The sequence below is a fragment of the Hippichthys cyanospilos genome, chromosome 2, assembly GCF_059441005.1.
Source record: "Hippichthys cyanospilos isolate Australia breed blue-spotted pipefish chromosome 2, RoL_Hcya_1.0, whole genome shotgun sequence".
NCBI lineage: Eukaryota > Metazoa > Chordata > Actinopteri > Syngnathiformes > Syngnathidae > Hippichthys > Hippichthys cyanospilos.
Genome location: NC_142370.1, coordinates 34,834,120 through 34,848,950, shown reverse-complemented (window position 1 = coordinate 34,848,950; position 14,831 = coordinate 34,834,120). Strand labels below are relative to the sequence as shown.

The following is a 14,831-nucleotide window of genomic DNA, read 5'->3' as shown; positions in this document are numbered from 1 at the left end:
TAAAGAATATTTGCTCCCTGTATTGTTTTACTTCACCCAAGATGTGAAACTAATATAGTTTCTATTTACTTTTGCAAAGTGTGCTATTTTATTTTTCCAATAAGCCATTGAGAAACATTTTTAATTTTTAAATTACGTAAAACCTCCATCTTTGTCTGTGTCTTTTGGTGAATCTCCTGTTATTTTGAGTGTAAAGTTAGTTGAGTACAGTTGCCACAGGAAGTACAAAGAACTGTTACTTTTTTATTTTTACGTCTCTATAAAAAATTATATATATATATATATATATATATATATATATATATATATATATATATATATATATATATATATATATATATATATATATATATAGATAGATAGATAGATAGATAGATAGATAGATAGATAGATAGATATATTATTTATTTATTTATTTATTTATTTATTTTTAACTGGGGAATATTGACCAAGAAAAATGCAATTATTGATGCGGACTGTATAACATTACTATTTAAAAGAAACAATTACGTGAAGCTCCGACACATGAACTCGTTATAAATAGGATCGAATTTGCGTTATTATTCAGGACGGCGCGGGCCGGGTCCGCCTTGGAAGGTGACAAAAGCTCCCGTTGCATGTTGGGTACAATACACCTCGAGCTCCGACTGCGCACGCGCGATAGAAAACTCCATTATTTTTTGTCGGGAATCCCAAATTTAAAACAAACACACACAAAAACACGCACAGGGCAAGTGTGAATTTTGGATTACATGGCTCGCGATGGTTAACGGAATATATCTGCAAGCAAGAGCGCCTGGAAGTCGAGAAGGAAAAAGAACGTCTTGGATAAGTGCGAAGCGGCAGCGGGACAGCCTCCACTCTCGTCGGGACACTCCAAATCAAGTAAATTCAGTCTGCTAGCTCTGCTTGGCTAGCATCCGTGCTAGCTTTAGCCCCCGTTACCCGAGGCGCAGTCAAATTGAGGCGTTATTGCCCTTTGTCTGCAAACTGAACTTGCGCACGCCGTTCCCACGTCGGTCGCTCGTCGCGCGGATACGCGAGCGACGCCGCCAGGCTTTCTTTATGTTTGTGTCAACGTTATGCCCGTCAAAAGGCGTCCAATTAGCTAGCTAGCTAACTTGATTCTCCCGCGAGCCTCCAAAGGGAAGACTTCAAAACTTCGCCAACACAGAGAGCCCGACGCCCTAAAAGGTGGAGAGATTCCCCCCGCAACCTTTATCGCCCCTGTCGAGCTTTCTATTTGACGTTTTGATGCCCGCGCGCGCTTCGCCCGGTTGCGTGCGGGGTTTGTTGCATTTTGTCGTGGCTAATTGTGCAAGAGTTTAGTGCGCCTGACAGCTGTCACGACAACACTACAAAGTGGACGCGCTTGCTAGCTTAGCCGCTAGCTTAGCATTTTAGCCTGCCGTGTCAACCGTGGTGTTTAGATTCTGCTTTTGCCCCGACCCGACACTTCAGGCGTGTGTTATTTCGCCGTTACATTCTTTCGTGGATTCTGCATTTGTCGCCGTGCCTGATTTGTTGACCATGTGCGCGTGTAGTTGTAAATTCATCTTATTTATGCAGCTGCACACCCACTAAAAACACAGGCCCATATTTTAACACACCCTCCCACCTTAAAATAGCGGCAACGTGTGATGAACTTGCGATGTTATTCTTTCTGGGGACAGCGCTCTTTATCCCGTTATCTTTGAGCTCGAAAAAAGAATGATCTAAAATCATCAAAATGATCTGTTACCGTGGGACTTCCCATATTACATAATACACCTCCACATCTCTGTTGCAGGCTCCTCATCCTCATCTCAGCTCCTCCTCGGATGTGATCTGAGTAAACATCTGCAGGGTTTGTCAATCTGAGTCAAATCTCGGCCTGGTTGTTGGGGGGCACTTTGGAGTCAGGTTAACTGGCTGTCTGTGTACTTGTAAGACACCAGCATGTTCGTCCGACAGTCAATACCTTAGCCCAACACGAGCCTGGCTTCCCAAAGATGACAAGGTATGTTTTTTTAGTTTCTTGTCTTTTCCCCAAAATGTTGATCTTATAATATAGATCAGCACGTTTGCGTTATTACATTGAATCCTCCAAAATTTACTGATACCGTCCTGCAACAAAGTTGTCATCATCATCATCAAAACTATTAACTGTAGACAATGGGACTCATTCACTCAAAGAAACATAGAACTTTTCTTACTGTGAACACATGGTCAGTGTATATGCAGTCACAATTAAGAGTCATTACCACATGATTTTCTTTTCACTACTGTGTGTACGTTTATAAATGTTTTTGTATAATGTTTTAACAGACTGCATCAATTACTCATGGATAGTTCCCTGAACCAAATGATTTTTCCTCAATATTAATCCTTACTTTGTTGTATCATGTGGTGCATTTTCCTTGCATGATCTCACAAGATGAGATCATCCTATTATTTTTGCTAAAATGGTATCTTGTCAGGTACACACACAGTTCAATATCTAGTTGCAAATCTGTACCGTATTTGATGCACCAAATGCAGTTAAAAAGCTTTTTTGACTTTGCAGGTGTAATTATAAAAGAACCGGGATCATTTGAGTGAAGATTTATTTTTTTCTTTGGGGTCTGTTCCTAGCAGCTGGCAGGCTGCAACTACAGAATGATGGGAGGAAGTGACACTGGCAGTGGGGGCAAGGATGTGGTGGTCACCGCTGCCATACACGTCCCCATCGGCTGGCAGAGGAGAGTGCATGGTTGCCAGGTGGTGTATGTCAGGTGCGTTGACTTTGCTGGTTAAAATACAAAGGTAAATAGGTTTACTAGTCAGGCAACATGCATGCAGGCCATATTATTTCACATCTATTTTTCCAAAATATCAATTTATAAATCAAAGGATACGTTATCAAATGATTGTTTTTTTATCTATACTCATCTTGACATGTTAACTTTCACTTGGCATCTGCTCTCACTGCATTTGTCATTACATAAGCAATCTGTGACTAAACGTTTTGCATGACGGCTTAACTGTAAATTCATCAGATTGGGGTGGGGGGAGGGGAGTAATACTTCCTTTTCAGGAGTTGAGCAGGAAGCCAGAGAAGCAACACAAATTTGATTTGTGTTTCCAAATTACATGCCGCATGTTTGATTTCATCTCTCCAAAGCTATCCCGGCAGATACTTATGTGCATATATATGTGTATGTTTGCAGTCCCAGTGGTACTTCTCTGTCCAACCTGGATGAAGTGAAGACCTATCTGTTGACTGATGGCACCTGTAAATGTGGTCTGGAGTGCCCGCTTGTCATCAACAAGGTAAATCTAAAAGTTGAAATCATTTCCCTTACAGGATGAAGTACGTATGATAAATAAAAACAAAAGGTGTCTACATGCACAGCCCAAACGAACAAGGAAACCTATCGATGTGTAATTACATGTTGTACATCAACATGTCCAATTTAGACTAATACAGTCAGTAATACCTTGCCAGTAATACCACAAACTCGTGTTCAAATTATTAAAAAAAAATCTGAAAAATTAGGGTCATATTGGCATCAGACATTTTTCCATTTTCCCCTCGGAAAGGGTTGACCACGGTGCGTAAGGAACTACTCAACTGACTTCCACGTTTTCCTTTTTATTTTTGATGCTTAGAAATCAAATCAGGCAGGTGGACAAAGCAGTATCTGCAGCAGCAGGTAATAACCTAAACAATGTAAACGTTTGTTCCAAATGAACATTTCTCATTTATATATGGGGCTAAAGATATTCTATATAGAGAAATACAACATACACATTTAATATGAATAGACCAATAATAATAATACTTTCTACTTAATACATCAGTCCGTTAACAAACTAGAATGAATGTTATGCAGCTTGCCATAATACCACTACATTTCCCATGATGCTTGCCGCACCAGGAAGCAATTTGACAGCTGGGGTAAATTTGTGATAAACTTGCAATAAACAAAACTAAAGAAGAGATCAAAGCATGTATTACTCACCAAACCAAACTACACAACTGAAAGTCTATCCTCTCTTCATTCTGGCAATTTTGTGCATTTTGAATGAATGTCGCAACAAAAAGTCTAGCAAGAACGTGTCAACCGGCAAACGCTAATGTAAAGTCATTTCACGGAGCGCATACAGTCCAAAACAATACAACCAAAGCAGGCAAAATAAGCCCCAAATTATAAAGAAAGACAAATGCTTTAGCAGTTGACGCATACCGGGTCTAGACGCAGTCGATGTGACTCCACGGCACAGGTGGCACGGACCTCTCAACCACGGGCACGCGCCCGCGTGCTGACATCTTATTAAGGGTCCTTTTTTTTTTATTATTTATTTGTTAAGAAAACACAACAAACATTGACACGGACTTATTTTCAATTGATCCATTTACAATGGCGGTCAAAACGTTTCATATAAACCATCTGCAGAGTTTTTAGCGTGTCATGTATTAAGTTCTCCCACAGAATATAGTTTGGTGTCACTACAACATGGTGTATTTTTTTTTCTTCCAAAAGGTTTTCAACTTCACATTGGGGGTAAAGGTGGAGCAGCACAAGCAGCCTTCAGGCAAAGCAGAGCAGGACATGACCAAACTGTGCAACCATCGCAGGAAAGTGGTGGCGATGGCCGCTCTGTGTCGAAGTATGCAGGCGTCACAGCTGCCCCTTGCTCACCTTCATCACTCCGGTGAGACCGACCAAGCATCCTCTTCTAATATATTTTGCTTTAGGCTGTGTAATGTCGTGCCCAATTGATTTTTACCGTAAAACCAAACATTAAAAAAATGCATTGACGCATCCTTCTCAGCCATCATATGTGTGTTTTCTCCCCAGAAGTGAGCAAGGGAGTGGGCAGTTGTAACTCAAAGAGGGCTCATGTTGAGCGTGAAGAGGAGGACCGTGGCATTTACCATCCCAAATTGCATCCGGCTCCCACACAATCTCAGAATAACTCCCACCCAAACCCCTGCCCCAGCCCCAATTCCTCTCACAAGTTTATTTATCCCTATAATGGCTCAAACTCTCACCATTCCCTTGATGCTTTACGAAGGCTTCACCATCCTCCTCTTTCTCATACTGTGCCCAGCAGCCCTACTTTCCCTGCTCACCATGTTGCCCAAAGGTCACCCCGCACCCCCACCGCCCAAAATGTCAGTCAAGGTCACAAAACAGCTCAAACTCCAGAAACTCCTCCCTCCCCTCTCCTAAGGCCACTCTCTTCTCCGCCTTGCTCTTCTCCTAAGAACTTTTTCATAGGAGGAAGCGTGTCACAGACTCAAGCACAGAATCCACGTGGGGTCATAGGTGGAGGCTCTCCCCTCCCCCCCTCCCCCATCCTCTCGCCCTCTGTCCTTAACATGAATTGCGTATCTCCTCAGCAGCGGTCCCGCCACCCTTCGGCCTCCCCCTCTCATGTCTCCGATCAGGGCGGAAGCTCGACTGCAGTGGCCGAAGGACCGACGGCAAGTAATTTGTCACGGAGGAGGAAATCCTGCTCTTCCTCTCCGCACTCCCCTCTCCCTTGTGGTTCGCCAAAGCCCAGCCCCAGCCCCAGCCCCCACATTTTCAAGTTTAAGCTGGAGGACATCTTGGAGCAGTTCAAGAACTCTGGCAACAGTAGCACTAATAACCACCACCTCCCGACCCCTCCAAACGCCAACGTAATGACTAACCAAAGCGGTCACAGTTCTCATGCTGCCTCGCTGAAACCCCCAAAGAGCCACGGCTCCGTACCACCAGGTTTTGGGCTGAACCCTACGGGGATCTCCGGCGCGACTTTGGGGCCGTTTTCCAACCACCAGGGCCACCTGCCGCCCTCAACTTCCTTTCCCGCAAGTACTCTGCTCTCGGCGGCCGCTAAAGCTCAGCTGGCTAGCCAGGTATCCCAAGGCCAGGGATCAAATGTGGCCTGCAGCCAAACAAGTGTGTCTTCTTCCTTGGAAACCTTGACGGAGGCGCAGCAAAAACAGCCAACAAAGGTAACAAACAGCACTTTAAAAAACAGCCACCTTTCCTCTCCTCTTGCTGCCACTCGCCCACAATACCCTTCGCTAGCAGCGGCCTCTCCTGTCCTATTTCCTTCATCCCACTCCTTGGCCCAGTCCTTGGCTTCTTCCCTGCCTCAACTGCCTCCCAAAGTAGAGCAAAACGCGTCGCACAGGAAGAGGCGACGGCGATCTCCCACTGTTCTCAGCATAATCAGAGACACCCAGCAGCTGGCCAACGGGCCCCGGAAGACGCCGCCCGGAGACTCCGTCGCTGCCACCGCTGTGAACTTATCATCTTCGGATTTCCCTCGCGCTGCCTCTACCTCAGATGTGCAGGACCCCAATAGCGTCGCGTCCGAGCGGCATCACCTGCCGCCACCGGGACAGCCATCCAAGTTCCTGACTTCCAAACTGACGACACATCTTTGCGGAACCCCTCGGCAGGCGGACGCCACGGATATCGCTACGGGGTCGGCACCAACGCCCCTTGGCTTGGATCCTCCGACCCAACCCCTGTCTGCTCTTTTGCACTTGCTCAGTGTACAGAACGCTCAGGCTGCGGCGTCGGCTTCCAACCCCGCTCCAGCTCATTTAGGATCTTTGTCTGTTGACACTAAGGTGCAGGGCCCCACACTTTCGCCCTCTTCTATGCCGCCTCATTCCAGTGGCAGTCACCCGCGCCCTCCGTCACCATGCCGAACCAGTAACACTAATGCAACACCTTTGCTTTCAGAGAAGGGCTCTCCTCCTCGCACCCCCACTCACGTCAGATCCATGCAGTCACAAGCTCAGTCTGTACGATTAAGTCCTCTACAGAGACATTCTTCTACTTCCGTAGTGCTGTCACGCTCAAATTTAGCTTTGCATAACAACAGCGGCCCATCTGTTCATATCACCCCCACGCCAGCAGACGGGCATCATCCGACTGAAAATCACATTCCAGCAACTGACACCGTTTCCCGGGTGATTTCGCCGGAAGCATCGCCAGAGAGCATGCCCGCCAACTGCACGAGCGCAGCAGAACTGAGTCAGTCGCAAGGTGGTGTTTCCGTGGCGTTATCCGCCTCGCCCAAGCCTCTTGATCTTAGCAACCATGTTTTAGCTCTTCTTGCAGCGTCCTCCAATGCACGTCAGGAAGACTGCAGCGCAGCTGATCATACGGCAGATGTAGCGATGTCTTCCCAAGAAAATCGCACTGCGGGTGAGTGAGAGAATGCTTGTAGAATTTTTAGTAACTGCGGAAAAATGATAAGGTCGATGTAAATTCATTGCAAAATACAGTACAACTATTTGTCAACTTAAAAGCGCTTTGTTGCCTTATGTTAGATGTTAGCTAGCGTTTGCTTGTCTTGCCATTAAAATATTTGTCACAGCTTTTCGAATGTGAGCTGAGTAACAAAAATGCTAAGCAAATTCATAATATAGTTGTGCTCATAAGTTCAGCGTATAAACTATTCAACTGGTGCGCTGACGCGGAAGAGAAAAAAATCGGTTTTTTGGCTGCACTGAGCTTGACTGTTCTATCAAAACAGCGTGTTTCATAGCTTTGCTAATGTTGTAAACGGAGTACAAAAGAAGTGCTGAACTATTTCACGATAATAATCTTACATACCCGAGGGTATGTTTTGAAAACAATTGCCTTTATATGCCGCATTTAAGTTTCATCACGAGGCTCTGAAGCCAATTTGGGTTGGTTTGTCGAGGCGCCGCCTAAGAAAATTAAGATGTTGCGTTCTCTCGGGGTAAGGGAGGAAGTCTGCGTGCTTCTGAAGGCCTTTGTTTCCCCCCAATAAAGGCGTAGTCATAGAACTGAGAACAACACCACAGTGTTGAAGGATGTTTTCCACTGTTTTCCAGGTTCCGGTGACTCAGTACATGGGGACTCCAAGAACTCCACGCCCACAAAACCTCTGACCCCCACCAGCTCGGAGGCGGTCGGCTCCTCTCAGCTTGCGGAGGACTGTCCTCAGACACCTTCGGCCATGAGCGAATCGAACGCTCCCTTACCTTTGGCGGAGGCCTTCCCTTTCATGAACCAAGATCAGCTACTTCAGCTGCTATCTTCCACCGGAGGCCTGCCGTCCATCTTGGACCCGACGACCCTGTCCTCATTACACCTCGGCGGGCTGTGGTTGAGTGGGCAAAATGCACAGGTACCTCCTACCGCTGGCGCGGCACAAAACATGGCTGAGCAGCAGCCGTTAATGATGCAAGCGGAGACGCAGCAGCAAAGCCAGGATCAGCAACACAAGCAGCAACAAATAAACAGTAATCCTCTCTTTCCGTTGTTGCCCCTGCTAAGCGGCGTGCAAGGGGACTTACCTCTGAATTTATTGGGCCTTCTAAACCCAATCCCGCCTCCGGCCACAGCCTCTGCCACAGGACAGGAATCTGATTTGGGGCTGACGGAAAAACCCAGTCTTCAAGCTCTTCTCATGGCGTCCTTGCTGCTTGGGCAAAATCAGGCGCCGTTGTTACCCCTTTCTGGACTGAGTCAGTTGGGGCAGGTTAGCTTGGAGGTCCCTCTTCAGCAGCCGTCACAGATCCCCGCCACTTTAGAGGGCCTCACCTTGGATAAAGCTGCTGCTCTCCTGGATCCATCAAGTCTTCAAGGCCCAGGGCTTCTGGAAGTCACCCAGGGCCTTCCCCTGCCGCCTGGAGCGGAGGGGTCCGTTCAAGCCCTGCAGTCTCTTCTCCTTCCCGCTGCCCTTCCTCCTCACCCGGCTACCTTCCTGCCTTTTAGCCCCGCCCTCCTCACGGCTGCTCTGAACACAGCTGACCTAGCCCATACCCAGTTAACTCCCATTCAGCATACCCAACCTCAGGTAGGCTCCTTTTCACCTTTGGTTCTTTGCTCTAGCTTCACCGTTTCCTCCGATGAAACCTTTATTGGTTTCATTATCTCTAATTTACTCATATTTTCTATAATTGACTGGTTGTTGGTGATTGTTGCATTTCAAAACTGTTTGCGTCAACAAAGTCATTGTAAATTTCCATCAACAGGATTTGTGTGGCCGATTTAATTATGACATTATAACCATTGGCTGATTTCCCTCAGTAGTCTCTTGGCATGATGTAATTCATTAGCGTGCCGTTGTCAGTTCGCTTCCAGTAAACAGCTTTTCGCAGTGTTCATCTAAAGCTCCAGCTACCGAGATCAATTCACAAACGTAATTTTCGACACCATTCATACTTGAGTCTTTTGCGGCAGTGAATTTGCAGTATCGCACCACTATAGAAATTGCTACTGGCATTAGAATTTACGAAATGAGTAATTGATTGTTAAAATTGATTGATTTAGATAATTTGTTGTCAAATAATCGCAGATCCAGAAACTAAAGATAAAAGAATACATATTCCAACACTGCTGCCTCCATATGAATGCTCTGATGGCCCATTTTTGATGAATGCTTTTCAATCCTACAGGAACTGTCTGACGCCGGTGTGGACACCCTCATCCCACTTTCTCTCCAAGGCAAGGAAAACCCCATTCTCCAGCAGTTACTTCCCACTTTACTTAACCCTGCTGTGTTAGGTGAGTTTTTACGTAGCAATGTACATCTTTAGCACTTCAAAAGGAACGGCCACCCTTATCTCATGATATTTTTTGATGCAACACTGTTTTGTAGGAGACATTTCTGGCATCCCCGGGCTCCATAACATGGTGGGTATTGGAGCCGGTTCCATCCTCCTGCCCTCAGTCCAGACCTCATCTTTGGGCATGCCTCTCCTGCAAGGTCCTGATGGGACCATCAACTTGCTCAACAACATTCAGGTATGTAACTATTAAAAACTTGCATCTAATCTGCTGTGTCAGTGACGCTTACCAAATACATGTAGCATACCTGCATGCTGTCACTTTCGAGTTAGTGGTGCATTTGAAGCAAATTTGTTGCTTTGTTTTTAGCATTAGCTTTGCAGTGACGTGAAGACTTTTTTTTTTGTGGGTCCCTGTGGTCTAGCCCAGTTCTTCTCAAATAGTGTGGAAGATGCATAAGGAAAGGGGTTTTGCTTTTGCCCTGTGTAGTGTAATTGCACATCTATGGCACCAGATGGTGTCAGTCTGTGCAGGGAATAGAAACTTTAAATTGCTTTCAACACTAAAACGTATGTTAACGGGGGAGGTCGAGAGTTACACCCTATAGGTGTCAAATTTAGCCCATGTCAGGCTCATTTACTGCCATTAAAAATTTGAAATAGTTATTTTGGACATATTGAACGCCTGATGTTTTATCATGCATCTCACTCGATTTTTGCATCAATCCTTTCACCGGCAACTCGCGATCGAGGTACAATGGAATTTTTATGTGGTGACACCCCAAAACCACAGGGTTAATCAATCAAATCAAGTTTATTTGTACAGCCCTGAATCACCGAACTCTCAAAGGGCTTTACAGGCGAATAAAGTCATACAGAGACTTCTTTTCATCATAAATACACAACAGCATCAAAGCTCCCAGAAGGGGAAGGAAAAACTCAAAAACCCCAATTTGGGGAATTTTCATCCTTAATGAAGTCACTTTTCGTCACCGCAGCGAGTGGGGGTTTCTTTCCTTAGTGGGGGCTTTGCAAAAAAGGTAATTGAGAGGCACCGATTCATCTGCTTCACTTAGAACTTTTGACTTTCTCACAAACAACGCGATCGGCGCGAAAAGCGTACAGAGTTTGGCCAGCACTGTCCCGCTGTGTTCACATTTTTTCTTTTTTCTTTTTAATTCCTAAAGCTGAATCTTGCCGCTTCCTCCGAGGGAGAGAAGTCCAACTCGCCGCAAGAACCGCAGAGCCCAGTCTCCCAGTGTGACATTGCCGGCCCTCAGATCCCTCCCGATGAGGTCGCTAGTCCGGCTCCGCCACCCGCCCAAGAACCTAGCCGACCGCCGCAGCGAGGTTCCGACGGCAGGCCAGTTATTGACCCTTACACCTCTTTCATGGACACCATTTACACCTCCTTCCTTCAAATTAACGCTAAAGAGCAGGAAGACGGGGTCCACTCCGGGCCGTCAGATCCCACATCACCTTTCTGTGCCTTACCGCCCGTCACTTTCCCCATGGAGCCCCATACTCTGGCCCCCCCTGCCCCAACTCCGCATCAGGCGAGTGCCCCGGTCTCCCTCAGCCCACGCCGGGCTTGCTCGCTGCGAAACCCGGACTTGTCCCGCCTCAGCTTGGAAGCGGCGGCCCATTCTCCGGCCCAGGGGACGCCCAAACCCACCGAGGACGTGGCCACGTCGCCCCTACAAAGAAAGACCGTCATGGTGGAGGGACACACCCATCCGGAGCCCCCTTTGCCGTCCATATACTTGGAGGAAGCCAAGACGGAATATACCGGTGCGGAGAGGCAGGCGGGTTACGCGAGTTCGGCCGACGCTTGCGGTGGCGGGAGGCCCCGTGAGGATACGCCGGGGATGTTGCTGCACAGTGAACACGCAATGGTGAGTGTCTGCCATTTCCCCGTCCTTTCAATGATCAGCTTTTACGATGGCGCTTTTGCCACCGTGACACTTAGCGAGACTTTATTTGAACGGGGCCCTTTTTCATGCGTGCTATTCAAATTTGTATTCCCCTGATTGATCATCTTGTCCAGCGAAAGAATATTAGATTACTCACTGCCCGGATCCACCGCCACGCATTAAACTCGAGCAGATACGTCAAGGACCGTACCTGATTATTTCCCACTTGCTGTTGAGGTTCCCAAATGAGCAACCAGAAAATTGTGGCAGATTACTTGGGGAACATTATTTGTTCATTTCCAGCCAACAAGTTTCACATCTGGCATCCTTGTTAACGTTGCTTTTAGAAGATGGCTAAAACATTCCACCCTTTGATTGCAATGGTTGATTTTTGAAGACCAATGGTGTCTTTGTGATGCATTTTTCACCAAGGAGCAGTCGGATACTGTGTCCGGAGTCCGTCGAGGGAGAAAAAGGAAACAAACGTGAGTTGTTTTGCAAGTGATTCTTTGGCCGATCTTGCGTTTTTTTTAAGTCATGTCCGTGTGCTATTGTTTATATTTTGTGAATCAGGCTACATAATGTGTTGGAGGACTTCAGGGACGTGGATGCTACAACAGCACTCGAAGAAACTAAGGCCACTACGGTACCACTCAGATTTATTACCCTAACTGGCAGCGCCACAATTGATAGATTCGAGATCGCGCCGTTGGTCAGCTAAACTTTCTCTTAGGGTCATCCTAACCTTCGGAAAACATGCATGAGTTTGTTTATGCCTAAGTGCCCGAAATTAATTGGCTCTGATACAAATGAAAATTTTGCTTTGTTGTGGAAAAAGAACTAAAGAAAAGGCAATGCCAAGGTTTGAACATCAGGCTTCCTTGTCAATGCATGAATGAATACGATCTGATTGGAATCTGTAAAAACTGGTAGTCATGTGCAGCTCCGATATTTATTTTATTCCAAAACCCAAATCCCATTTTCAATCTGAGACGTGTAAAATGTCAATTAAAAACAAAGAAAATTGCAACTACTTTCTCCCCTAGATAAATTGTAATATTTATTGTTGAAACAGATATGCATTCAGCTGACAACAGCTGTGTCGTTTTTCACATGCGCCCGTGGGAGCTTTAGGGGCATTACGGTAAATGCAGCAATACACACGCTCCTCCTGCTGCCCGTAGCAATAACAGACATGGCCACCACCCCCGTGTTATATCATTTCATGATAACAAGACCTTCCATTATATTTAAAATATACTTTTGGTCATTAAGAACACATTTATTTGCAAGTTTTTGAAATGTATAATAATGTGTTCATTTGGAATGAAAAAATGGTCTAAATATTAGATAAATCTTACTTTAATGCCCAGTTCAAACGTGACCCTTTTTTTCTTGGCATTGTTGCAGGCGGCCCTGTTGAAGCCCGATACATCAATCCGAAGCAGGAGGCGGCGAGGGGTGAGGTCTCAGAGGCAATGATTGGCGGAGCGAGCTGTCAGTCACAGCGGTTCACCAATCACATGGCTTCGTGACTACATGACTGCACTCACCCATGTCACTGTGTTTTTTGTTTGTTTGTTTGTTTGTTTTTCCCCCCTTTTCAGTCAACTGCACTAATATTCATTTTAACCAACACCACGGAAATTAGTGGAAAATAAACCATAGGACGAACTCCAATCTGGGGGAAAAAAAAATAATTTAGTAGAAAGCGGGGAAAAAAGTGGGTATTTTCTCACTCGTAGGTCTACGTCACACAATAATGGTTGTTTTTTGATGTGATCACAGCTTTTTTCATATCATCGTTAGGCAGAAAAGCAAGAGTACTGTTCCTCATCTACGTCTTACTGTGAGTCACAAGCAAGCCCGTCTACTTGAACTATGCTCTCTGTGGAAAGTCTGTATGTAATTGGACGTATGTGCGTGTGCGTGTCTTTTTTTTTAATATGTCAATTGTATAGGACAACAGTGCTATTGCTGAGCCCCCCCCCAACTCTCCGACCGTGCGTCAGTTGGAATTCTGCTCGTGTAATGAATGAGACCCTCTGTTTAAATTCTGGAAGGACTCTCGAAGACGTTTGTTTTCACATGTCACCTTCTTTCCATACGGTAATCTGATTGATCCCCCCCCCCCGCCATCAATCGTGTTGCTCCTTCATTATGAACAAAGAATGGGGGTTCTTAAAAGCCCGACTTGTTCTATCTTAGGTGAATTTGATGAGTCTTGGTCTAGCTGTAGATTATGGAACAATATTCTCACATTGCCCACCCGTCACAATACTGGCACCACTAGTTGTATTTAACAAAAAAAGAAGAAAAAAAGGTAATTATGCAATTTCTATACACTTGGAGATTTGTAAATATGTACAGTTAATGTGTTTTATTATGATTTTATATGGTTTAGAGAAAAGAGATGAGCGCAAGCAATTGTGAATTTTTCTGGGAGTATTTTTCTCATTCTACCCCCTGGCTTTCAATACCTAAGTCTAAAAAAAATGGAAAAAAAAAAACGATTAAATTGTGGACTGTAGCTTTCTTTTTTATATGGGAGTCTTTTTTTTATTTAATATTAAAAGTATTTACAGAAAATCTACTTTGTGTACATTTCATTTTTGCGTTTGTCATATGGTGTACACCAACAGTTGAATATCCAATTTTCACTTTGATTCAATCAGGAAGCGTTATTGGACATACTGAATTGTTCTTAGGTGTGATTGGGTGCCTGAATGCTTGTTTGTCTCTGTGTGCCCTGCAATTGGCTGGCAAGGAGTTCAGGGTGTCCCCGCCTCCTGCCCCAACACTCCCGAGCTATGCAGCAGCTAGCCCGTGACCCTTGTGAGGATGGATGGAGATCTATAAACACACACACAGTATATAGCAGAATTCCAAATAAACTGAATTTATCACAATGTGTACTAAATGACCCCAATAAATGCTTTTTTTTTTAACGTTTTAGCTGAAATATGTTCGAGGCTCAGAATAACCAACGCAATGTGACATTTTTAAATATTGCTTGCTAATTAGTTTTCTTAATTTTATGTTTTCATTTTTTTCTGTACGGTTTTAGTGATGTTTGATATGGCTGGTCTTAAATGATGGTTCCAGTATGAGTGCTGATGACGAGCGGCCGGCCGCATCATCCCGCCTGCCGCTTGTGTTGTTGAATTTCCCTGAAGGATGACGACAAGCCGCAGCAGCTGCATGAGAAGGATGCTGAGCCATAGCTGAGCAATGGTGACGAGGTGGGTACCCGCATAGACTTGCAAATGAATGCGTGTTGTCGCCGTTTTGTAATACGCTGTTGTTTCCGCCATATTGGGTGTGGCGTATCATCATGAAGTCACGCCGATATGGAAATAACAATTACTGAACTGTGCACGTCTGGGGGTGGATTGCATTCGATT

The 14,831-nt window shown here is 45.4% G+C and overlaps 1 protein-coding gene across 7 annotated transcripts; it reads left to right on the top strand.

The window, feature by feature from the left end:
* The first annotated feature begins 669 nt into the window (after window positions 1-669).
* mbd6 (methyl-CpG binding domain protein 6) lies at window positions 670-14,020 on the top strand. Of its 7 annotated transcripts, none has more exons than XR_015864891.1 (14): window positions 671-885; window positions 1,790-1,999; window positions 2,614-2,753; window positions 3,189-3,291; window positions 4,506-4,677; window positions 4,824-7,178; window positions 7,835-8,802; window positions 9,404-9,512; window positions 9,607-9,752; window positions 10,702-11,409; window positions 11,860-11,912; window positions 12,001-12,073; window positions 12,838-13,276; window positions 13,389-14,020. XR_015864891.1 is itself a non-coding variant. In XM_088408676.1 (14 exons), exons 3-14 carry the CDS (start codon window positions 2,638-2,640, stop codon window positions 12,907-12,909), a joined length of 4,800 nt encoding a protein of 1,599 aa, XP_088264802.1. In that variant the 5' UTR covers window positions 671-885; window positions 1,790-1,999; window positions 2,614-2,637; the 3' UTR covers window positions 12,910-14,020. The 7 variants fall into 7 exon arrangements, 6 of the variants coding, with proteins under 6 accessions (XP_088264801.1, XP_088264802.1, XP_088264799.1 ...); XM_088408676.1 differs by having other exon boundaries at window positions 4,824-7,016; window positions 7,092-7,178; window positions 12,838-14,020; XM_088408675.1 differs by having other exon boundaries at window positions 670-885; window positions 11,866-11,912; window positions 12,838-14,020.
* The last annotated feature ends 811 nt before the right edge of the window (window positions 14,021-14,831 follow it).